The sequence below is a fragment of the Vanellus vanellus genome, assembly GCF_965231255.1.
Source record: "Vanellus vanellus genome assembly, chromosome: 2".
Classification (NCBI taxonomy): Eukaryota; Metazoa; Chordata; class Aves; order Charadriiformes; family Charadriidae; genus Vanellus; species Vanellus vanellus.
Window position 1 is genome coordinate 20,701,734 of NC_138906.1, and position 24,645 is coordinate 20,726,378.

Here is a 24,645-nt window from a genome sequence, read left to right on the forward strand (position 1 = left end):
AGCCTTTCCCTCTTTTCCCTCTTCCCGTTGCAGCAGTTTCCCATGGTGTGGTTGTCTGCTGTGCACTGAGCTCTGGCCATACCTGACTCCATACTGGTTCCATTGCTCCCTTCCTTTTGGACTACAGCCTTTCCTTTAAACCATTCATTTGCATTTCCAAGGCAAAGATGTTTTTACCTAGGCCAGTGTAAGTAGATCACAAGTCACCCAAAGGGTCTCATACTTCTTTGGGAAAAACTCTCGTTGATTAGAGTTCTTCTCCTGAGTGAAAATCAAGAGAGACAGTCCTCAGATGTCATTATTCACATTTTCTTCTTTCTAGGTACCACCTTGTAGTAGTTTTACCACAGGATAGCTATTTTTCAGGTAGTTCATTTTATCTGAATGTTTTTCAAGTGCATCTCTACTCTGGTGACAAATCTATCATCAATGACACTTTCCGACTCCTCAGTTCCCTCCTTTGTGTACATTTGGTGCAATGACTCTTTACCAAAGTGGTTAAAATACTGTTACAGCGCTTCACTACTACATGCAGCACGGAGCTAATCTTTCCGAGAGGACTTTGTGTGTGAACACAGCTCTTTACTGAGGTCCAGCCCAGTCAATTTACCACGTGAAGTCAATGAGCGGATCATTTATGCTGCTGAACTTTTGGTACCAGCGATCAGTGGGAAACAAAAAGAAAACAAAACCTCAAATTGGAGGCTGAGTTCTGAGACTGGTCATTACTTTTAAATTTGAAAAATTTCACCTGGAAACTGTGGAAAATCTGTCTGGATATTTATGCACGATTTTCAGGATGAGATTTTAAAAGCCAAAATTTTCCACTCCTGTGGAAATCAGTTATGAAACCCTCCAGGACAGTGGTGGAGCTTTTAGAAACTGAAGCTTTCAACTGGTTCAGCCATCAACTTTAATCCCTTATGTTCATGTTATTTACATGGCTGTAAATTTTCACCTATACCATATATTCATCTTACATTTAATGTATCTATCCACTTTTTTAGACTGTTGCCTAAAACTGTTAAAGCATAGTTCTTAAAACACTTAAACGTGGGAATAATCTCAGGGCTGGAGTGCAGAGAAATTACTTTCTCCTACAAATTGCTAACTGCTTTTGTAATGATTTTTTTCTGTTTTCAATTTTTAATATTACTATTTCACAATTACTATGTAAGTATTACTACTATTATTACCTAAGGAGTGGTGTGATAGTTGGAAGAACATTAAGAATTTAGTATACAATTTCCTCGTGTACCAGCTGGGATACTCTAAAGCTAGACAGCAGGTACTGTCACGGAACGGCGCCTTGGGGATGGTGTCTCTGATACTCCTAAAAATGTAATGAAGAGCTGACCAGTGCAGCTTTCCATGCATGGAAGAGACGGGATTGCATTTCCCTCGGCAGCTCATTAGGGCTAACCGCAGCATGGACTATTCCTTTACCATATCTTGTGCTCTCTGACACACAAATATGATTTTCTTCATAGAAACCAAATTAATATACATGTATATTACATAATATAATATAATATAATATAATATAATATAATATAATACATTACATGTATTTTTAAATAGTTCCTCATGCAAAAGATACTCAGACTTGGCTTTTCCCCTCCTTTTCCTTAGACACTGTTAGAAGCAACAATATTTCAGACTTATTGAAATGCCTAGAGAAATACATCTTTCTCCTTGAGAGATTTGTTTCAAGCTAATACTACTTTCTGCCAGTGAACATGATGAAGGACAGAGCCAAGAGGAACCTGGTAACTGATAGAAAATATCCCGGTAATGGATGAGAAAGCAAATTAATAAAATACTGACCTGATAAGTCATACAAATTGTTTCTTTGCTCTGAGCAAAAAGGGAAACATGACTTGCTATCTGACAGAGTAGGTCACTTTGATGGCACACTTCATGAGACCTGCTGTCCCAGCAGAAGCTATTTGATTTCATTTATAAGGTAATGCTTGTTTCAAAAGATCAGTCTCATTCATGCTTTCTCTGCTATTCCTTTTTAAATATCTAATCTAATGCCTAAACCGCCAAAGTAATTTTCTTGTCACAAAGAGCATGCAGAAGAAGAAAGAAAACACTCACTGCTTCCTCCCTCCCTCCCTCTTCATTATATTATTTATTTGTCTCTCCTTCGTTTCCCCTTTTGTCAGCTCTTTCCTGCAACAGTCCTTCTTCTTTCTGGCTGGTGTTTTTGTGTATGTGTGTCTGCATAGTTGTGCAAGCAATAAATGACACGGAATAATCTTTTCTTGTAGTTTTTTTTTAACGGTGTCTTCGTACTATTCTTTGGTAGTCAGATAACGATCCAGAAAAATAGATTCTGCCTGCCAATTAGTCAAAAGAGCTGACCTGTTTCACATGAATAAGAATGGCTAAAGCCTCTCCTTTGCAATATTCAGCAGCCAAAATAACAGGGAAAAGGACACGCAAATATCAGGTTACATGGTTATGTTTACTGGAGTTTTCTCTGCTTCAGAAATAGAAGAGAAGCCACAATCTGCCACAGGTTTTTCTTCCTCCCCCGCCTTCCCTGCAGGAACCTGAACAGAAACCATGTGGTCTGCAAATTGTGAGCAGGATGGCAATGGTTTCCTTCCCCATCTCAAATATTTAAGCATGTCTGGTTTTTTATTTTTGTTTTGACAATTTTCTGTCAGTAAATATTGGTTCTAAACCAAAAAGTAGGGTCTGCAGCAGCAAGGGTGGTGTTGGTCCAGTGTCACCAATACCCTGACTCTGTGTTCAGCAGAGCCTTTAGGCCTTGGAGCCCTTCCCGACCGCAGGGCAGTAGTGTAAGACATTTCTTAAGCTTGAGCTCAAATCAAAATATAGTTGTTCAAGGAACTGAAAGAACGCACTGGAAAGCATGAATATTTTATACGTAGGCAGTCTTTATTCATCCTTGCTTCAAAGCAAAACAAAGCCCCTTGGCTTCCTCCTTGTTTTCTTCAACATAGGATGGGAACTCTGCCTTAATTTCTGCAGGACTGTGCAGCGCCCAACATCAAAGAGCTGCCATTTATATCAATATGAAAACTCCTGCAGTGCTGCACCTACGCTGCAGTTTGCAAGCTTCTCAGCTGCCCTTTCTGCCTGCCTTGCAGAGGAAATGCGGCTGCAACTTCATCTGCAACTGTAGAAACAGTAAGAAAGTTGAGGGCCATATTAGCTGTGGTTTGTGGTATGTATTCTGCTTCCATTTTCTGCCATTCTAATCCTACCCACCTCGCACATGCAAAATCGTATACTTCCGAGAGCGCTTTGGGCATATATCAGTTGTTCACCTGTGATTTCAGTCCTTTTTTCCCCCACTAATAAATTAATCACCAAGCCTACTTCAATCACAGACAAGATGTTCTCCTGGTATTAATCATTGTAACTTTTTTTTTAGTTTAAAAGAACTATGCCTTTTTATGTGAGAAAAGGAACTGGCTGGGGTTGAGATATGTTCAGTGCTTAGAAGAAGCATTTCTTTTTGCTTATAGTAACTTGCATGGATAATTCTATACCCTGCATTCCTCTGTGTTATGTCGATTGTACATCCACTCTGCTGGATTTTGCTCTCGCGCAAAATAAATACAAACTGGATTCTCGAACATTTGGAATAATAACTAATAACCAATTATAAGCCATTACAAATCACATACCTATATTGTGTCGCTTTAAGTTTAAAATAAAGGATGGCTCATATTATTTGACCATATTTTTACCACCACCAAAAAATGGGGGAAGTCTATCTTCATTTGCTTGTCAAAACAGTATCTGCAATGTAAATGGTGCTGGCCCCAGCCCTGGCCATATCTGCCTTCCCAAGTCCTCCACTACATGTTGAATAATTTTTGGTGGTGATGGAACACAATCAATTTGAAGCAAACAAACTGATCAGGCTCCTGCCTAGAATGGCTCTTTTTTCACTGTGGGACCCCTGGCTTTCTCCACAGCTGAATTCCTAGAAACTGTTATGCTTCCCTAGTGAAAGTGAGAGAACCTAAAGCCTGTTAGCTCCGATAACAAACCCAGGCGATGCGCTGCTGAAGACTGCTGTGAAGTTTTCTATGACATTGTATAATTATCAAAGCTTTGTCTGCACACGGGTCACATTGTTTGAACAACACTAATAATCCCTACTAATGAATCTCATACCAGGACTCTGGTTACTGACACCAAGCCACACATGCAGACCGAGCAATATCTTATCGTCCCCGTGAGTGCCACCTCCACTGCTAAAGCTTACCAAGAAAGAAACCTTGGGCAAAGAGGCACCTCCTCAGCTCTAGAATAGCTGCAATTATTTTGTTTAACCTACGTTTTAAAACCAGAATAGGCAAAACACTACAATTTCTTCAGGTAGAGGATGTCATATGTGTAAAAAGGTGCTCTTAGGCGTAGCATCTTCTCCTAAGAACAGGAGATACCCTATCTTTGCTAGTAAAATTGTTTAGTATAAGGAGCTGCAGTCACCTCTGCACTTGTATAACTATTTATATTAAAAGTTGCACTGCTCATTTAATTACAAAACATTAACAAAAAAGAATTATGTACGCCAGGCCTCATACACATGTATTTTCAAACATGTACAAGAGGGAAGAGTTTTAGTAAACTGAACTCAACCATTACCACTGCCTCGCATAAAACGGTGCTGGTCTCGTGGCTTGCAGCTGCTTAATCATATCAAAGATGAGTCCAATCACAGATTTGCAACACATTACCTTACACTCAAAAACCTTTCTCTTTACGCAGGCCTACAGCATTTTATGCAGTTTCTTGGAGATGTCACAAGAATCTCTTTCAGTCTTGTGCCTAAGCAACTCTTACACCATTCTTCCTTCTGCTCCCAGGAGAAATTAGTTTACTACGTAAAACCCAAAGGACTTCAGAGAAAATTAATTACAAAGTAGTTAAGAGGGTCAAGTTTTTCTTCATATCATTTGTTCTTTCTCCCTTCTTATTCTGGTGTTTATCAAGCTGATTATTCACATTTATTTTGTATAAAATAATATTTTAAATGTCTACTGGCATCGGGAAAGTTTTTGAGTAATTAAAATAGATTTAAGGAAGTGACTTTGTCTAATTTCCATTTTCTTACAGAATATTTCTTGGAAAATGTGTATTTGTTATGCAAATCAAAAGAATTTGTTACCTAGGGCAAAAATTTCTCTAGCAGAACCATATCACAATCTACTGAAACCTAAATATTGCAAGTTTTTTACATTAGAATATAAGATTTCCTTGAAAGGGAAAACCTGATAGATTCTAGCCCTCTAATAGCATATTAGGGTCCCACTGTCATCTCTTTAGCAATTTAAATAATAGTATATTACAAGCAAGCCATAAAGAAGAAAGAATGCAAACCTACATCCATCTTGGAGAAGGACAAGTACAGACCACTCAGCTGAACTGCCCACTCTGGAAATGTTAGGGACTGAATTCTCCTACAGCCCGTTTCCAAGCGCAGGAAAGATAAGAAGGTGATTGGGAACAGCCAGCATAGAATTATCAAGGGCAAATTATGCCTGAACAACCTGATTGCCTTCTGTGATGAGACGACTTGCTCTGTGGTGAAGGGAGGAGCACTGAATGGTGTTTACTTTGATTCTAGCAAGGCCTTTGATACGGTCTCCCATTATCTCCTTACAGCCAAATTAGTGAGGTATGGACTCTCTAAGTGGATGATAACATGGGTAGAAAATCAGCTGGACCACTGTGCTCAAAGAGTTGTAATCAACAATATGAAGCAGAACTGGTGACTGGTTGTACAAGTGGCATCCCTCAAGGATTCATAGTGGGGATAATACTGTTTAATATCTTTATTCATGACCTGGGTGGTGGGATGGAGTGCAGCCTCAGCAAGTTTGTAGGCAATATGACATTGGAGGGAGCAGCTGTTATGCTGGGAGGACAGGACTCCTGTTTAAGGGATTTGAATAGACTTGAGAATGATCTGATAGAAACTCGTGAAGTTCTACAAGGGCAAATGGGATCTGGGATCTTGCATCTGGGATGGAAAAAATGGGTTGTATTAGCCAAAGTGCAGCCACCTGTTAGGGGAAAGTGCTTATTCTCCTCATTCAGCACTTGTGAGGCTGTATCTGGAGCGCTGTGTCCAGTTTGAGGGTGCCCAGGACAAGAAAGGCATTGACACACTGGAGTGAGCCCAGTGGATGGTCACCAGTATGGTTATGGGGCTGCACGACATGCCACGTGAGAATAGGCTGAGAGAGCTGGGTTTGTTCAGCAGTGAGAAAGGAAGGCAAAGGGAGGGTCCTAGCGTTGCCTCCAAATACCTAATAGGAGAGGAATGTAGTGAAGACAGAACTAGGCTCTTCTCAGAGGTGCCCAGTGACAGGACAAGCAGCAACAGACACAAGTTGGAGCACGTGGAATTCTTATTAGATATGTGGAAAAATCTTTACCCTGCGTGGGTAGACAAACAGAATGGTTTGGGTTGGAAGGAACCTTTAAAGGTCTTCTAGTCCAACCCCACCTGCAACGAGCAGGGATATCTTCAACTAGATCAGGTTGCTCAGAGCCTCATCCAGACTGACCTTGAATGTTTCCAGGGATGGGGCATCTACAGTTTCTCTGGGCAACCTGTGCCAGTGTTTCACCACCCTCATTGTAAAAAAATTCTTACATGTATCTAGTCTAAATCTTCCCTCTTTTATTTTAAAGCCATTATTCCTTATCCTATTGCAACAGGCCCTGCTAAAATGTCTGTCCCCATCTTTCCTGTAGACCACCTTTAAGTACTGAAAGGCTGCAATAATGTCTCCCTGGAGCCTTCTCTTCTCCAGGCTGAACAACCCCAAAAAGGGGAAGGGCGCAGAATTTCCTTCTTTGGAGATTTCAGAACTGGAATGGATGAAGTCTGGAGCAAACTGATGTGTGATGAAATCCTGACCTTGCAAATTCTTTAAATGTATGTAGGGCCAGATGTTTTAAATGTTACTTTGTTTAGATACCATATGGATATGTGCAAGACCTGGTTTTCACAAGGACTGTGCTGCTAGAGCTTCAAGATTCAGTTAGTGTTGTAAGTGCTCAGGGTCTTGTTTCTCTGTCCAAAATGGAGGCATCCAAAAATAAAAGGATGTTTTTGTAAACTGAGCCTTGAAAACTCTGTATCTTACTTTTCCATGACTCTCACGAGACTTTTCCAGGGCTAACCTAATTGGTATTAGTGTAGCTTTTCGATGTCTCCAGAAGAAAAAAGCTAGAAAGTCCTATAGCAACATTGAAAGAGTGCACAAACATAGCCTTCTCTTAAAACAAAACCCTTGGTAACAGTGGCAACCATCTAAATTAGAATATGTGGGAACGACTGTAGTTCTCTAACAGTTCTTCAGCTATTGTAGTTCCTGTGATTAACCACAGTAAGCAAGAAATGCTAAAATGGCATATGCTAAGGAAGCTGTATTTCTGGGCTACGAATTGAAAAGGCTGCTGTACCAGGAAGTAAAGTTCTTCTGAAATTTTACAAGTAATAAAAATAACCACTAGAGGAAAATGGTACTTACAGGTTTTTTTTTTTTACCAAATAAGATAAGCTCTGCACCAAGCATTTTTTATTAAAGGCTGTGCAATTAAAGAAATCAAATACTACATTTTATTTCTTAATCTATTATTAAAATGTGTGTCCTTTTATGTTTTAAAGGCTATTAAAACCAGATACAGAAAGCTTAAAATCTTTCCAGCAAGAAAAAGAACATATTTTCAAAAAAAGATCAGCTTTTAGTCAGGCACAAGTGCAATTAATAGATTATTGAAAGTGACATTTATTACCCGATGTTGAGCAAAATACCTTTCAAGCTGAAGAATAAACAAGAAGATGTATATACAGAATGTCTTTATTAAGCTTACATGTATTTGATACCATTCATAAAATATTACCATTTTTATAATGAAATCTGTTAATTTTGATCTATTTGCTGGGACTGGGGAAAGGTTTATATATTGTTTTATATACTGCACTCTAACTCCCCAGCTGGAGCACCAGCATACAGGAACAGTTCTGCCATTCCCTAGCTGACTACACCCGATAAAACAGGAGTTTGGATCAATGGAGAGACACTAGAAAATCCCAGTTACTCTAGAAAGCTGCACACAAACAACTCACTGGTTTGAGCTGTAGTCACGACAAACCTAGAAAGGGTTAAAAGCCTTCGCTAAAGAAAAAGGAAGAGGTTAGCCCTTAAAGACTATATAAGCTGCAAAACCTGGCAGTTGAGGCTTGTTAAACTGCTGGGAGGTGGAACTGACAGCTGTGCTGCCTAAGTGGGGGAAGTCATAAAAGGGAAGCGGAGGGCCCCAGAGGGAGTGGGATAGTTGGGCTTTAGCGTTTCTCTGCTGAGGGAGAATTGACTTTGTTTGAACTAAAATGGACACCGCTACTGCTGGATGCTGATCGTGGGGAGACTTCTAGGTGGCTTGTTTATGGAGAGTTGAACAAGGTGAAAAGAAGGTTCCACTGCTTTTAGCATTGTGACTAAAGGAACTACGGCTGGCTGTACTAATTTCCCAAGCCTAGACTGGAGCGGGTTGTCTTACTTTTTCACCTTAAAAAAACCAAACAAACAACAAAAAAGAAAGCATCACTTAGGTTAGATGTTCGATCTCTAATTGGGGCTGATGGTCTCTTTGCACGCCTTTGGTTATGTACTGTGCTTCCTGTTGAGGAACAAAAGGAAATTGGCAGTACTTGAAATGTCAGAATCTTTTCTGCTTAAGGAATTATTACATTGATCTTTGTAAACTAATTTTAATAATTTTGATTTTGTGTTTTAAATTTCATTCCCTAGACTGTTTGAAATCTTCTGTAATGATGTGAAATTTTGTGAATCCTGTAGCTCTTGATGGCACATCTGAAAACTGGCAAGCAATGCTTTCTGCCTGTAAACATATGTAACCAGTAATCATTCCCACATACAGATTGTATTTGTTCTTCTGAATATAGAGCAATTAAGGAGTCTGCATTTTAAACGGTTTCTAGATACTGGTTTTCTATTTCTCCTTTTCTGTTTTACAAATGAAGGAAATGCTTTGTCTTCAAAATATTTGGTCTGGTTGTTATGTATTTCCAATGACACTGTTAACAATTTGACATCCTTGCAGGTTTCATGCTTTTGTAGAAGATTAACTCACTTCCAATGTTATTTATTTTCATCATGTCTTTAAGACATGTTTTTTAAAATGTGGCAGTATTTTAGAACTACAGGCTAGATTTAAAGTAACCCAGCTTGGCTTGAAGTGACATGTGCCCAGACCAATTTATAGAGTAATGGAACAATTTATGAGTCTGCCTTAGCTGAAATTAGTTTCTATGGCACTTGGCCCAGGGAAACTCTGTGGGCCTTCTGTTCTTTGCAGCTGCAGAAAATAATTGTAAAGGGAAATATTACCTTCCAGTAGCTAGGCAAAGCTTCACTTACAAACTATGTGATATCCCTTTCCTTAAAATTAGAGACCTTAATACACCAGTAGAAAAAAAAAAAAAAAGGCAAGTCATTCACATGCATACTGGAATAAAGTAACAAATTAGAAAGTGTTATGTTTAAACAATAAAGCTAAACAAAGCTTTGCTGCAAGCACCAAAAAGAGCAAACATTTTAAAAATGAGCTTGCTAGTCATGGTTAATCCCGGGAAATTCAAAGGAGCTCACATCCTTGTTTTAATTTATTCTAACTGTTGATGAAGTCAAGCAAGGACAGCCATTCACTAGCACAGTCTTGCTACATCGTTCTCTCTTCTTCTCCCCTCTCTCATGTCCACCAACTTCCAACTGAGAGCATCTTGCACCAGAAGTGGGACAAAGCAGGAATTTCAGTACCAATGGCAGAAAAAACTGAGGCAGAGGGGACAAAACAAAATAAACAAGTTTTCCCCAAGCCTATCTTGCAACTTGCTATAAGCCTGGAAGGTCTTCCTTTCAGTCTCCACTGGAGCTTCCAAATACACTCAGTTCTTTGAAGGATAGTAAATCACTTCATTGAAGTCAGAGCACATTCTGTGCTTGCAAAAAGATCAGCTTAGTCCGCTAGTGCTATCACACCCATCTAATAAAGTTTCCAAGCACTGTGAATTGACTGTGACTGTGCTCGCCTAATCAGTCCTTGTGAAGTGCAAAAGCCTTACACTCAGTTACCAAAAAAATGGACACACTGAAGGAGTCTCAAACATTTGTAGATCTGGGGGTGTGTGTATTTCTTTAAAGTTGAGTACGAAGTGCCAGTCAGGATTTGAAATGTGCATTAAGTCAGAGAATGAATCTCCTCTTCTATTTTTGTAAGTGTTCTTACCAACAATGAAGCCTACAGGTTCTGAGCAGACTTCCAAGAGCCAGCTAAGGACCCGCTGCAACCTCAGAAGAGGTTGTACTGTCATAATTTGGCTCTCCAGTATTCTGTCAGTGCCTGGACCATCATCACAGCATCAAAGTTAGTTTTCTTACAGGTTATCTGTGAAGTGAAACAAGCAGTTTTGCCTTGCAATGCAGCATGAATGCAGTTGTGGAGATAGGTTGCCTGAGAGATGTCTCTCTGTGGGCATTACAGTCCCTCATACATATCCATAAGGCATAAAGGAACAAAGAGAAGACCTGGGCTGTGAGCTCTCTGGAGGCAATTGGCCTGCATTGGAGTGGAGAGAGCTCCAAAGAGGCCACCACAGGAAAGGGCAGGCTGCCAAGATGACATGGCCACAAAGAGAAATTTTTGGTGTCAGTGCTGGAAAGGGCCCACGTCCAAGGCACCAGCCTCCAGTAAGGATTAGGGCCACAGTTAGGATTATGGTTGAGGGAAGGAGACCCTGCTGCAGCAGCTGGAATGGGGTTACAAAGGAGCTTCAGAGAGAGCTTGGAAGGGGAAATTTTTTGGTGTGGGCACTGGTGGGGTGTCCTGGTCTAAGGTGCACCCTGTGGTCATGGTTAGGGCTAAGAAAAAGAGAAAGCCAAGAGCTCCAGTCGGGGGGAGATGTGAAAGAGGCTGCAGAAGGAAAGGGTAGGCTGAAAAGAGAACGTGGCTGGGAGGAGTTCTTGGTGTGGGCACTCACTGGGGGGCTTGGTGTCAGCATATGGCTTCACGTGAGAGTTAGGGTTGACAGAAAGAGCCTAGAGCTGCAGTTGGAGTGGGGTTTGAGAGCGCTCAGCCTTCAGTTAGTTTTATTGTTAATGTTTGTGTTGGAAGAAGGATCCTAGAGATGCAGCTGTAGAGGGGCTAGAAAGGGGCTTTGAAGTGCAAGCATAGGCAGCAAGGAGATTTGGCTGTAAGAACTTGTTGGTGTGTGAACTGAGGGGGGGCTGGGATAGGGCTCAGCTTTCAGTTTGGGTTAGGGTTTGGGTTCAGAGAACGAGAAAGAAAAACTGCTGCTGCAATTGGAGACGGGCTAGAAAGGTGCTTTGGTGGGAAAAGAATAACTTGGCTAAGAGAACTCTTTGTCGTGGGGTCTTGTTGGGGGTTCTGGTCTGTGGCTCAGTGTACAATTACGTTTAGGGTTCAGAGAAAGAGCGATCCAGGCACTCTGCCTGCAGTGGCACTGGGAAGGATCAGAAGTGAAGGCTCCAAGAGGAACTTGGCTCCCCTTTGGTGTGGACAGTGGAAGAAGGCACAGTCTTCCGTTAGGTTTGTTTTTAGGATTAGAGTAAGGGCTAGTGTTGAGAAGGGCGAAAGCCACAGTTAGAGGGGAATAGAAGAGGGCCATCAAAGTGGAGGGTGGGCTGCAAAGAGAAATGGGCTTCAAAAACTTTTTGCTGTGGGCACTGGCTGAGGGCCACGTCTGAGACTCAGACTCTGATTGTTAAAGTCAGGGTTAGGAGAGAAAGAGAGAGCCAAGAGCTCCAGCTGCAGTGGGACTGGGAAGGAATGGATAACTGGAAGTGTAGGCTGCAAGGAGAATTTAGTTGCCAGAACTTTTTGGTTTGGCTGAGTGAGTTCTAGTCCAAGGCTCAACCTTTGTTTGGGTTTATTGATATGGCCAGGGTTAGGATTAGGGTTGAGAGACAGAGCCCAGATCTGCAGTGGGAGTGGGGTTAGAAAGGATGGGGGCTGCAAGAAGAACTTGGCTGGGAGAATTTTTTGGTGCGGACACTAAAAGGGGGGGCTAGGACAAGTCTCGGCATATGGTTAGATTTACATCAGGGTTACAGTTAGGGCTGGGAGAAAGAGAGCCTAGCATTCCACCTAGAGGGGAGACAGAAAGGGGCTTTGGAGGGGAAGTCTAGGCTGCAAGGAGAACTTGGCAGGGCTGCCTGGTCTGAGGCTCAGCCTCCCGTTAGGGTTGGAGTTACGGCTGGGGTTAAATTTGACAAGAGAGAGCCTTGTGCTGCACTCAAAATGGGCCTAGAAAGTGTGGGGTGTGGGAAGAATTTGGTTGCAAGAACTTTTTGTTGGGGATGCTGCTTGGCAGCCATGGCCTGAGGCTCATCATACAGCTCGTGTGAGGGTTAGGGTTAGCATTGGGAGAAAGAGAGAGCCTAGAGCTCCAGTTGGAGGGGGGCTTGAAAGCAGCTGCTAGTGGAAAGGCTGAGCCGCAGAGATAACTTGGCTGCAAAAACTTTTAGGTGGAGGCACTGGCTGAAGGGCCTGGTCTAAGGCTCAACATAACTGTCAGGTTTAGGGTGAGGTTTGAGGTTTTGGTTGACAGAAAAGAAGAGCCAAAAGCTGCAGCTGGCTTGGGGCTAGAAAGTGACAGTCCCAGGGAAGTGTAGGCTGCAAGGAGAACTTGGCTGCAAGAACTTCCTGGTGTGGGTGCTGGCTGGAGGCCATGTCCAAAGCCCAGCATATGGTTTGCGTGAGGGTTAAGGTTAGCGTTGAGATAAAGAGAGGACCTGGAGCTGCAGCTGGAGTGGAGCTAGAAAGGAGCTTTGAAAAGAAAGGGTGTGGGGTAGAGAAAACGTGGCAGAGAGAACTTTTTATTGAGGGCACTGTCTGGGGGTCCTGACCTAAGGATCTGTGTTAAGGTGGGCATTTGACACAGACAGCCTAGAGCTGCAGCTGGAGGGGAGCTTAAAAGGGAACGTGCAAGAGGAAAAGGTGGACTGTGAAGAGAATAGGGCCATGAGAATGTTTTGGTGTGGGCACTGGCTGCGGACCCTGGGCTGAGGCTCAGCATAAGATTAAGTTTGCTCTCGGGGTCAGTGTTAGAGCTGGGAGAGAGAGAGCCCTAGAGCTCCAACTAGAGGGGAGCGAGAAAGAGGTTTGAAAGGGAAGTCTAGGCTGCAAGAACTTGGCCGGGGAAATTTTTGCTGTGGGCACTGGTTGAGCGGCCTGGTCCCAGACTCAGCTTCTGGTTAGTTTTATTTTAAGGGGCAGAGTTAGGGTTACAGTTGAGGGAAAGAAAGAGCCTGGAGCTCTAGTTGAAGCACAACCAGACAGAGACTTCCCAAGAGGAGTGTAGGCTGCAAGTGTAATCATGTTGAGTCTCTTCAAGCTACTGCTGCGTCTAGCTGCAGGTATATCTTGAATACGGTGGAAAACCTGTGTCCACAGTGGTTGCTACAGGACAGACAGGTACAGATAACCACCCTGTTCTTGGTGCTAGAAATTGGAGAGGACAAATCTTTGCCCCAGACCTTGTCAGGAAGATAGCCCGAGCCCTTGATTTATTTTACTTCTACCGTAAAGGCTACGGTCAACATCTTTTGTTCCTCTGATAAAACAACCTTCCTTGGTAAGGATTCATATTTGCAGGAAAGACCTCTTTCAAATCTAGGCCAAGATGACAAGAAAGCCTTCTGGAAAAAAAGAGCAACTTTCTTCCTCAGCCTTGCCTTCCCTATAATAAACCTACCAAAACGTTTGTTCTTTATTACACATTTATAAACCAAAATGCTTCAGTATATGGATTTACTCTGGAAAGAAGGTGAAAGACACATTTGTGACAGATATTAATCACGTCGATGAGTGCAGCATTGTACACTGCTCAGATGTCATGTTCTAGGCATAATGTAAAGAATAAAATGGGTACTGAACTCTTCTGAAAGTCTGATTTCAAATCTATATTTAGGCATCTAAGTGACCTGCTTTTATTCAAAGGTGCTGACTATTTCAGCTGCTTCCATTGACTGCAGTAGAAATATAAGGGACTTTTTTGTTGTTGAATTTATTTTCAAGACAAAAATTACGGTTTAGCATCTCTCTGTACCTTCTAAGTAACTCCTTGCTCTAAAAAAAAAAAAAAAAAGACAGAAAATAAAATACAGCATCTCTGTTCTCTTCTGCTCTCCATAAGATGCAGAAAAGGGACCATATAGTAAATCCCAGAAACCGCTTCTGTGCAGGAGGGAGATTAAACGCTACTGGTTTGGGCTCCAGCATGATAGATAACTTTGCTATTGAGATCACAAGGGTCAAAGAGAAATAACTGCATATGGTGCAAAAAGTTTTTACATTTATGAGCAGCTATGTAAGTCTGTGTCAGGGCCCTGAGTGCGCCTACTGAGCTTAATTGCTCTGAGCGGCCCCACCTGGGAGCACCCTCTGCCCAGGACCTCCATTTAAGGCCAGGGATGGCTCAGTTTAGGTCTTTGCCTGAGTTATGTTGCAGGTATACCTGTCTCCAGCACTGTCTTCTGGCTACACCTTGGGCCGATATTGCAAGTAGCTTGCCTGCAGTCCTGTTTCTGGCCCTGTCTCCTGGATGGAACTTGTGCCTACATTGTGCCTTCCTGGATGGACCTGGTTCATCACCTCAGCTTCTCTGGGACTGCTGATGTGTGCTGTTGCCAGCACCTGGCCCTGCCCATGGTGTGTGGACCCTGGGGGACTGGGCCCCATTGCTGAGGGCACTGCTTGGACTGGGATGACCCTTGGATGCTTGTTTGTCCACCCTTTTGGAGCAACCCTGCTCTTGCTTCTCCCTAAGGGTCTGATTGCTTGCTGAATGATCAGCTGATGAACAAAGCAAGATCTACAGCAGTTTTTATGATTCAGAAGTTGATGGATGACTTACTATGAATCATAGAATCATTTAGGTTGGAAGGGACCTTGAAGATCATCTAGTTTCAAGCCCCCTGCCATAGGCAGGGACATCTCCCACTAGACGAGGTTGCTCAAAGCTCCGTCCAACCTGGCCTTAAACACTTCCAGGGATGGGGCAGCCACAACTTCTCTGGGCAACCTGTTCCAGTGCCTCACCACCCTCAGAGTGAAAAATTTCTTCCTTATATCTAATCTAAATCTACCCTTGTCCAGTTTAAAGCCATTTCCCCTCATCCTATCACTACATGTCCTAGTAAAAAGTCCTTCCCCATCTCTCCTGTAGGCCCCCTTTAGGGGAAGGCCCCAATAAGGTCTCCCTGGAGCCTTCTCTTTCCAGGCTGAACTCCAACGCTCTCAGCCCATCACAGAAGATGTATGCATTGCGTTTTCTGTGTGTATTGACCCTGGACAGTGACTGCAGTTGTCATTAAGGTTGCTTGTTATACAGTGGAGAAAAGTGTTATGTTGTGTACAGCATTTCTGAGTTGGGCAGATGTGCCTTCGCAGAATGTCTATCAGACCACATCCTCTGTGGCCATAGAGGCAGTTAAGAAACATTTTAAATTATTTTGCTGTGGGTATGAATAGAGGAGTGTAGTTTATGTGTGATGGTTTCAAAGCGTGAAACGTCTGCAGGTGACCGAGTTCTCACTATTTGCTGTATGTTGGCTGAAACCAATCCCTCTGCTCAGACTGGAGCTGGGTCAGAGCAGTTGGCAAAGTCCTGCCTCAGAGTGTCCTACTTGAACACTTGTAAAATCAGAGGAGGGTTTGGGTTGGAAGGGACCCTGAAGTTCACCTAGCTCCAACCCCCCGCCCTGGGCAGGGATACCTCCCACTAGACCAGGCTGCTCAAGGCCCCATCCAGCCCAGCCTTGGCCCCCCTTGCTCCTAGAGATCTCTTTACAGCAACTGGGAACTTGAATAAATATTTAAAAAAAAAACCTGCACAAAGTTAAGGATGCGTGTGGTGGGTTAAGTAAAGATGAGGACGATGGCAAGTTTTGTTTCCCAGAGGACTCTGAGGTGAAGGTGGGCGGTGGGGCAGGGGATGACAACCACCTTCTTCCCCGGGGCGGGTGCCCAGTTGGGGTTCGCCCCCAAAGGTCTCCTCGCCCCTCAACGAGGCCATGGAGGGCGACTCCCACCCCCTTCCTCCCTTCCCGCCGCCCTCAGCCCGCCGGCTCCACCGCAGCCACCGCGCAGGCGCAAACCCTGACGGGGGGGGTGGGGGTGGGGGGAGGGCAGGCGAGAGCTGTGAGGTGGCGCATGCGCAGTGGGGCGGCAGGAACCGAAACTCCGCCGGCGTTCCCGCGCCGGCTGCGGAGGCGGGGCGGGGCGCGGTGCGTGGCGGGGCGGTGGCTCCCCCGCCGGGGGGCGGGGCCAGGGCCGGGCCAGGGGCCGGGCCGGGGCGGGCGCGCGCGGGGCCATTTCAGCGCGCGGCACCGGCGGCCAGGCCGGGATGCGCGCGGCATCCCGCGGCTGCCAGCCCGCCGCCGCCGGTCGCCGCTTGTCCCCTCGCCTCCCCGCGGGGCCGGGGCGCTGACTCGCTCCTTCCTTTCTTTCCTGCCGCCCTCCCCCTCCCGCCGCTTCTCCCCCAACCCTCCGCCGCCGGCTGCGCCATGGCGGCTCCCAGCAGCATCGTGCCCGTCATGGCGAGTAAAACCAAGACCAAGAAAAAGCACTTTGTGGCGCAAAAAGTGAAGTTGTTCCGGGCTAGCGACCCGCTGCTCAGCGTCCTCATGTGGGGGGTCAACCACTCGGTAAGAGCCGCGCCTGACTCCGCCGGTCCCACCGAGACATACCCCCTCCGTCCCCCCCCAACCGGGGGCTGCGGGGAGGAGGAGGCGCGGGGGGGGGAGGTGTCGATTCGGGGCGGCCGCGGGGGGACGGACGGGAGCGGGGAGGCACGTGCCGCCGGGAGCCGCCCGCCGGTTGTCGCCCTCCGCCGCGGCGGGGGGAGGGGGGGCGGCTGGGAGCGCCGTACCGAGCGGGGTGAGTGCGGGCGGGGGAGGCTGCGGGGTCCCGGCGGGGGCAGTGCGGGGCTGCCTGCGGTAGCCGGTGCCCTCTCCATCCGCCGTTCCGCTCGTTAGCAGCGGCGGGCGGGTGGTGCCCGTGGGGGGACGGGGCTGCCGGCGGAGCTGGGGCCGCTCCGCGCTCTCCAGCGGGCGTTGCGCAAATGTACTGCGGTGGAAAAAAAAAAAAAAAAAAAACAAAGCAAAACCAAAACCCCCTAAAAAAAATAAATCCACCCGGTCGTTAGCGTTTCACTAGCGAAGTTTTTACCGTGTTCCGTGCAGTCCGCTTAAGCGGGTGTCTTCTGGCGGCTCTGCGCGCGTGGGGGAGGGGAGGAGGGGCGGGTTTTTGGTGCGATAAAGCGGCAGAATGGCACTCTCGGCGGAGCGCTCCGCCGCCGCCCGGCGGGCGATGCCCCCCCCCGTCCGTCCGTCCGCCCACCCCGCACCGGCCGCGGCGGGGTCGGGCTGCCGCTGCCCCGCAGTGAGGACGGGGAGCCCCGGGGGAGACGTCACGTGGTCCGGGCATTATGAGGCTCAAGTCGCAGCTTTACGTCTTTAAATAGCAACGGCGGCAGGTTAAAAGTGCGGCGCCCCAAAGATCACCTGAAAAAGCGGGGGGCGGGGGCGGCTGAGCCTCCCCCCCACCCCAAAAAAGCCCCAACTTCCCGTCTCTTGGCGGTGCAAAGTCCGCACGTTTGTGTTGTTGCGTCTCGTTGCTGCTGGAGACCGGAGAATAACTGTCAATGTGCAATTTGAGGTTTGACTACAGTTGTTGTAACAGCTCCATGAAAGAGGCAAAGCAGCCTGGGGGGTTAACCCCCTATTCCTTTTGTTTCCTGCACGTCCCAATCCTGTGAGGTTTGTGTGTTGTTTTTTGTTTTTGTTTTTTTTTTTTTTTCTCCTTTGTGTACGTTTTTGGTAGTTTTTGCCCAAAATCCTGGAGGCTCAGCATCAAGGCTAAGCCCTGTTAGATCCGTGTCAAATGGCACAGTGCCTGACGTGACGGTGTGGGGGGAAACGGGGGGAAACGCTTCAGCTGTACATACAGATATGGTATGGATGGCAGAGGGGAAGCTCCAGTGAGGTTAAATGGTCTGCTTAAGGTGGCCTTCTGAGTCGGTAGGAAATGGTGACAGAGGATCTCAAGTTCTCTGTAGGTCTGTTGTAAGCAGTGACATCCGATGTCATGAACTGATAAGGAACTAGATAGGGATCTACTGAGCAAAAAGGTGGAAATGCACAACGTGCTATTTGCCAGAATTGGGCTTAAATACCCGAGTTCCTTCTGCTCCTTCTTTAGTGGCTAGCGTTATTCATAGAAAAATTCCCAAACAGGCCTCTTTATTAAAGGAAAACAAGCTGACAATTACAGGGTGAGAGACTTCCAGTGCGTGGCAGCGCACTAGCTATCGGTGGTCTCTCTGGGGAGAGAGAGGGAGAAGATCTGTGATGAGAATGGAGATCTCCCTGTTGCAACAGCTTGTTGCTACATGTGTTCATACTGGAAATACCACTGCTTTCAGAGGAAGGACCTCTCCAGTACACCGCAAATAACAACAGAGTAAATAGCGACGAACACAATGCTGTATGTGACTGTGCTGGGGTGTACATAGCTGTTCTCGTTAGAGAATGTGATAAAGAGGTGTACTGGTTCATGGACATACAACCGAAAATCATAAACTAAAATTCTTTATTTGGGGGGCTCAAAGAGCAAGCTCAGTCACACAGTAGGCTTGGAGAAATGTGGCTTTTCATGTTCATATAAAGATGATGGTTGTCAGCATGAGTATCCATGGCGTGTTCCTCAGATATTCTGTATTTTTTTTTTGTTTTACCCTGCTGCAAGGTGTAATCATGAATAATGTTTTGGGCCCTGTGCAAGCAAAATCCCTCTGAATGAGAGAGCATTAAAAAAAAAAAAAAAGGTTAATTTGATGTGTCCAAATCTAAACAGCTCTCCTTAGGCAAGAACACAGCATTGAAGTGTTGCAGGCTCCTCTGTTAGGTTCGTAATGCTTCATGTGGCACCGTCCAGCTAAAGAAAACAAGTGTTTGGTGTGGTTGGAGCAGACACTGTTAACGCAAATAAGGATTTCTCATGGGAGAAATACAAACTATGCGTGTGGATTCATTAAGAGCAGGAACTGAGGATCCTTAGGTTTCTTAGCAGAATAAACAGAAATCCATAAGGAAAGGTTAGACTAGGAAATGAGCATAGATCATCGTTCGTGATGTTAGTAATTAAATAAACTTAGAACATAGTAGTCATTTGAAAAAAATCTTATTTAAGGCTACCTCCAGTGTGGTGCATATCAGTTACTGAGACAACAGCAGCCTCCGAGTCTTGCTAACTGTCCTGGGGGTAAGTGTGTATTGAAATGATGAAGCTGAGATGCAGTTTCCACATGTCTGACAGGACGTGGGATGTACTGGAGGGAAGCACTTGGTGAAGACAAAAAGGAAAAAGCCTACAGAAAAATCTGCTTTTCAACTTTTGGATCTTGGGGCCAAAATACCACTATACTTGATAATTGAGTTTTGGAGGACTTTCAGATTTTAAATTGAATGTGTGAAGAAGCACCATCTAAAGAAAAAGCTACAAGAACTGTTCTATTAACTTCTCCCATCCTAGGAGGAAATGTGACTCTAGAGAGGGAGATCTTGGGCATTGGTGTCACCAAGGGGAGGGCTTACAGCAGAGGTGGGAATTCTTAAGGGGGGGGAACACCTGCAAGGAGGTATCTGTTACCCAAGGTTCTTATGAATTACACCACCACCACTGCTGTCCAAGAAGCTGTAAGAACATTGCTTTGGCGGTCTCAGTTCTTCTTTAGGTAGAAAGAGATACCTAATGCAAAATCCCCCTTGGTAATGCAGTCAAATTTGGTAATAACTTAGAGGGGCATGTGAAGGGAAAACATTTAAGCATTACCCAAATATCTTTAATGAGAAAGTATGCTCTTGCATTCAGAGCTGTAAATTCGTTTCTCGGTATGCTGAAATACGCTGTTGAGAGAAACTTTGTGCTAAGTGAAAGGGAAAGCAACTGTGTCCCATTTTGTAGATGAGATTATAATGCAGATGACTTGTAGCAGCAAAGACTAATTGTGGTGTGCTTGGATCTTGCAGGCATCTGCATCATTAAGAGTTGGTCTTATATCTGTCTCTTACCCTGTGTCAAAGATAGTCTGGCTGTGCTACTGAAACAAATACTTAAACTCAGCCATTAGTATGACTTAAAGCTGTATTTTTAGCTAGTTAACATAATTGTAGTAACCGTATTTACAACTGTTATGGTAAATAACATCCTTATTCTTACTTCCATATCGTCACTACTGCTGGATTTCCGGGGACTGTAGGAAGGAGGAGAGGGCAGGAAAGTGGCGTGTAACTTTCTGCCTAACGCTTTTGGAAGTAATTCTTCCCTCCTTGCTTTCTGTGACAAAAATGAAAGGCAGGTATTCTGTGTTTTCTGCAGCCTGTGATGATCGTCCCAGGCACAATGATGGTGAGTCTGCTCTTGCTCGTGTTGGTTGCCTTCTGCTGTTAGAAGCTTGTTAGAAAGGCTTGGAATTTGTAGGGACCTAGGCTTAGGTCCTTTGAAACATCACCCCTAAAGATGGAATAAAATAAATAAAGTGGGTGGCTGGGTTTTTTTGGTAACTAATTTTGAGGTAAAGAATGGACTGCTGGAGATCTCGCCTACGATGTCAACCATTAAATTACATTTAGGAGAAAAGAATGAATGCCTAATGCAGTTATGGAGCATACTGTACAAGTTAAAAAAAAAAAAAACCAAAACAAACCACAAAACAAACAACAAAACAACCTGCAACCAAAACCAAACAGCCTTCTCCCCCCCACCCCTGGAATCTGTAATCGCCATCTGTTTCTTGGATGATTACAAGCTGGTCTAAAAATTTAGCAGCCAGCGCCTGACTTCTCAATGGCACTTGCTGCCTAATGAACAAGTGGAACAATAAGAATACGTGGATCAAATGACTCCCCCTCCCCACCCCCAGCGTATTGCAGAGTGCATCAGAAAGAGTGTACTTTCCATGGGTGAAGATTTCAACAGATAAAAAAACCTCCATGACCTCCTTCAACTGCTCGTATGAAGCACTTCGAGCCTGGTGGTACTGTTGCACTCTTGGCTCTGGATTGATCTTTTTAACAGGAGCAGAACAACACGAGGAGAGAATAATGAAAGGAGTGAGAGTGGTGGGACTCCTCTGTCCGCCAGCGCGAGTCCTGGATTTATTCACTGTTACAATAAGAAGTAGGGAGGGGAAAAAAAGCGTGATGAGTAAATGCATCTTTCCCCCTCGTGCATACTAGGATATGTTTGATCACATTAGGAAAGCTTCTGTATCTCTATGGAAAGCTATAAAATGTCTGTGTTCTTGTCAGTTTTCAGTTTTGGGTTTTTTTTTTCTTAGCAAGCATACTTGTCTTTTCCTGTCGCAAACTTTTATCCAGGCAAATACACGAATAGTTCACTGGTTCATGCCTGTTGTTGTGTTTTAACATGGCACTGGAGAGCTTGCTAGGTAAATGTGTACCCTCTCAGTTTGTGACATAAATCAAGTTTTGGAATTGGCTTACGTAGCCTCTGTCCTGAGAACTTCCTATCCTGAAACACTGTACATCTAGGCGAGTGGCTCTGAAAAGAGCAGATTGAGTATATCCTGAGAAAGATGAAGCCTAAAATAATTAAAAGCTAGGTTATGCCCTCCGGAATAAGACCTACTGATTTATCTTTATGATGTTCCCTTTTAAGGGGGAGGGGGGGGGGGGGGCAAATCCCCCAAAACAAACCTGCAATGCTTACTACTAGCAATATATCTTTGTAAGTTATGGGAGTTGATAACTTCTGGGTTCATATTTTCAATGTACTCTTAAGTGATGATGAGACTGGTGAAACCCTGAGGATACAGAACTGTAATGTTGACTCCTGGCATCGGCTGTCAGCACAACAGGTTGGTCGGGAACTGTCTGGAGATGGGGAGAGCTACTCAGCAGTTGTGTTGTCAACGGCATTGTTAGTATTTGTATTTAATGCAGAACATTGCTGCTGCAGTTGTGCTTTAAGTGGCTTTTCAAAATGACTGGAACAAAGTGAAACTAAAGTTGCTGATCTTAGAGTTAAATTGAGATTTGTAACAGCGAGCTTGGAAAAAACCCAACCCTTGTTTTTAATTGTTCAATGGAGGTGGTGGTAAACTACATGGGAGAAGGCTCTTTCGAAGAAGCAGGAAGAAACAATGTATTAAAAAGCCTGGATTACGGCAGAGCAGATAATAAAGCAATTAAAAACTGTTTTAAAATAAAGTCAGCTGGGCACTCAGCCCAGATGTTTGTATATAGAAGGAAGTAGAACAGGAAGAGCTATTTATTGAAAACTTGGTTCTTTTTTTGGGTGTCAAGCTCTGTGTACTGCAGAAATTAATTTGATACTGCTTTTGCAACTGAGTGGATGGACTAGTAAAAATAGAAATTGTAAATATTTATTATGGTTAGGTTAAAGGTAGTAAACACTTCCTGCATGAAATACAGATGGGAGTGATATTTCATGTTGTTCTCTGAATCATTGAAAGGGACACATGCAATAGCTTCTGTTAGGGATGAGATGGGAAGAGCTATGAACAGAGCTCTGACAGCAGTTTCAAAGCTACTTTCTGTAGTTTATTCCACTCTTCAAGATAAGGTGCTGCAAAGGCTAGGTTTTGGTTTGTTGGTTTGTGTTTTTTTTTTTTCCTATAGGTTTTTGAAACTGAATTTCATTAACCACAGCGGGGAGGGCTGGACAATGTTCAGCGAAGCAAACAGGCAGCACAAATTTGTTTTGCTGACTCAACTTTGTCATCTTATTTGTGTCCTGCACCAGCTGCCTTAAGAAAGAGTTTCTAGGGGATTATTTTTGAATTCCTTGCTCATTAAAGCAGACACTTGCATTATGCCCATTGGCCAGAGCCTGGTAGATGTTTATTTTCCTCCTGTAGTTTCAGGGTGACAAATTTTGTTTAATATAACTGACTCATCCCATTATTCAGTTCCTGCTGTACAGTCCCGTTTTCTGCACTGCCTTGAAAACATCTTATGCCGTAGGGTTCCATAGGCTAGCTGTACATTATGCAGCTTCACGACAACTTTAGAGTAAGGTGAAACTACCTATTATTTACAGATCTTCAGTGTAATCTTGCCAGAGTTGAGTGCTCGGAGTTGTAGGCGTGTTGGCTTACAGCTATCTTGACTTGTTGAAAAGTTAGTCATCTGTGTTGTTGAACTGTGAGGTTTTAGAGGCTTGAAAGAAGTACACATTCATCTTCATTTTCTCCTGACTTTTAAGTGATTATGACTGGTGTTGTGGGTAATGGGTTCCAGTATGAATTTGTTATTTAATGTTTACTCCCAAGGCCCATTTCCATGTTTTTCTACTTCTTTTGCTTCCTATTTAGGTGTCTAACAAAAGTCTCTTGATTTCTCTTCCTCATTTTCACCGTTGGTAAAGCACATGTTTGCACTTAGCAAAACAGCTGAAGCAGTCTAAGAAACTGCTGCCTTGGCTATAGGATGGTAATGACAAACCTTGTTAGTTTTCATGGTCTGCATCCTGGTATGTGGTGAAATGGGTTAGCTTTGAATTGTTGAGATGGTAACTTCTTGCATGTGGTTTGCTATGTGAACATCTGTCTTATGATCTTCCTATAGAGCCTGGGCTGTTCTATAATAAGTTAATTAGTTTTGTGTTGAGAGATTGCTTAATAAGGGTGTTGTGAAAATTGTTTGAAGTGCTGAATGCTGTAGTGATGGATGTCACAAACTGAAAAGAAAACATTAGCTTTATCTTCAAAGAGCGGGGTTGAATAGTTTGCAGTAGAAATACTTAATGGCCAATACACCTTTTAGAGTACTTAGTTTTCATCAGACTTGGTGAAAAACTACCTTGTGTACTGAGGCAAGGTAATTAGTCTAATCGAGCTCTTTTGTGCGTATTGTAGGTTCCCAAGGCAACCTTAATATTCTTAACACAGCTGTGAGTATATGCATGATCCTTTTGGATTGTAAGACAAAACTAAAAAAAAAAAAAAAAATCACGTTCCCTTATGTGGCATTATTAGAAAGCCTGTGGAGCTCCTTGGTGAGGCTGAGACTTACAGAACCACTTTGCAGCTGCTTGAGCTAATGCGTTTAATCGTTCACTTTTCCCAGTCTCCCTCTTGATGCCTCCTTCATATGCTGTCTCACCTCTCACAACTCTGCTATTCCCGTGTTTGCATTTTATCAATCAAGTCTCTGCCATTCCAGTCTTCCTGGTTAACAAGTTCAGCCACATCTGTTTTCCTTATCAGTAATTACCCAGCTCCAAAGTAATAATCCAGCAAAAAATAATACATTTTGAGTTTTTTAGATGGACTGTAATTTGCTGAAGTTCATCGTCCAGCCCTGCAAACAGCTGTGTCAGCACAAAGAATGTGGAGTTGGTGCGAAAGCAGAAAAGATGGGGCAAAACAACTTCTTTGTAAGGACGTGCCAGTTTGTGCTAGCATAAGGTTAGTCAAACCTCAGCCTCTGTGATACCAAAGCCAGCTGAAGCTGGGGCTGCTGGGCTTCTTTCCACTTTCTCTCTGGT

General features: G+C 44.2%; 1 protein-coding gene across 2 annotated transcripts in view; it reads left to right on the forward strand.

The window, feature by feature from the left end:
• The first annotated feature begins 16,445 nt into the window (after window positions 1-16,445).
• PIP4K2A (phosphatidylinositol-5-phosphate 4-kinase type 2 alpha) overlaps window positions 16,446-24,645 on the forward strand; it is a 120,735-nt gene continuing 112,535 nt past the window's right edge. For both annotated transcript variants that reach the window (XM_082499638.1, XM_082499639.1), the window contains exon 1: window positions 16,446-16,757. In XM_082499638.1, coding sequence (XP_082355764.1) covers window positions 16,617-16,757 — 141 coding nt within the window. In that variant the 5' untranslated portion in view covers window positions 16,446-16,616. The remainder of the gene's footprint in view (window positions 16,758-24,645) is intronic.